At 37.8% G+C, this 883-nt stretch overlaps 1 protein-coding gene across 1 annotated transcript in view; it reads left to right on the top strand.

Annotated features, from left to right (window-relative positions):
- Positions 1-412: 412 nt before the first annotated feature.
- LOC131612890 (L-type lectin-domain containing receptor kinase S.6) overlaps positions 413-883 on the top strand; it is a 2,199-nt gene continuing 1,728 nt past the window's right edge. Inside the window, exon 1 of the mRNA XM_058884641.1 lies at positions 413-877. Coding sequence (XP_058740624.1) covers positions 429-877 — 449 coding nt within the window. The 5' untranslated portion in view covers positions 413-428. The remainder of the gene's footprint in view (positions 878-883) is intronic.

The raw sequence follows: 883 nt of genomic DNA, 5'->3' as shown, positions 1-883 counted from the left end.
TAATTTGGCTCTAAGGTAGTCAAATTTACTCATTGTGAGTACGTTTGAAAATAGATTTTCGAAAACAGAGGCACAATTTAAGGTTTTCAAAGAATTCTTATGAACTATATAAGGTATAATGATAAATTCCCTTAATTTAAATTCAATTTTAACATGGACGGCTTAGAAAATTTTCATGCCACACATTAATCTATACAATTGGTCATAATAGTATCTGATTTATGTTTATGAAAATATCAAAAAAAGACTAGGCCAAGCAAGACCCATCTCAAGGTTGATGGTTTTTCTGCTCGCACACTGTCAGAGACTGTGTATCTCTCTCTCTCTCTCTCCCATCTTTCAACGAGAACAACTAAACTACCTACTTTACCTACCATTTTACCGTGAGAAAAAATTCTTGAAAATTTCACCACCTTTAACCCTTCACAATGCTTTCTCACACTCTATTCATCCTCCATTTCTTTCTCTTCATCACTTTCATTCTCCCTTCACTTTCTCTCCCTTCACAAAACGTCACACTCTTTGGTGATGCTTCTTTCACAGACACCGCCATTACTCTCACCAAACAAAAACTCACTTGTCTTCCTTCTTCAACTTCTGGAACAGGAAGAGCTTTCTACCTCTACCCTGTTCGTTTTCTTGATCCTTTAACAAACTCAACCGCTTCTTTTTCATGTCGTTTCTCTTTCTCAATCCATTCATCACCTTCTTGCCCTTCTTTTTCTGGTGACGGCATTGCCTTTCTCATTTCTTCAACCACTGAATCCTCGTCTCCCTCTAATGGTTACATGGGCCTTCCGAGTTCGGACAAAGATTCTTACTTTGCGGTTGAATTCGACACGAGCTTTGATCCTTCTCTTGGTGACATTAATGGTAACCATGT

This window comes from Vicia villosa, linkage group LG1 (assembly GCF_029867415.1).
Source record: "Vicia villosa cultivar HV-30 ecotype Madison, WI linkage group LG1, Vvil1.0, whole genome shotgun sequence".
In the NCBI taxonomy this organism is placed as follows: Eukaryota; Viridiplantae; Streptophyta; class Magnoliopsida; order Fabales; family Fabaceae; genus Vicia; species Vicia villosa.
The sequence above is the reverse complement of the archived record's forward strand: the minus strand, read 5'-3'. Positions and strand labels throughout refer to the sequence as shown.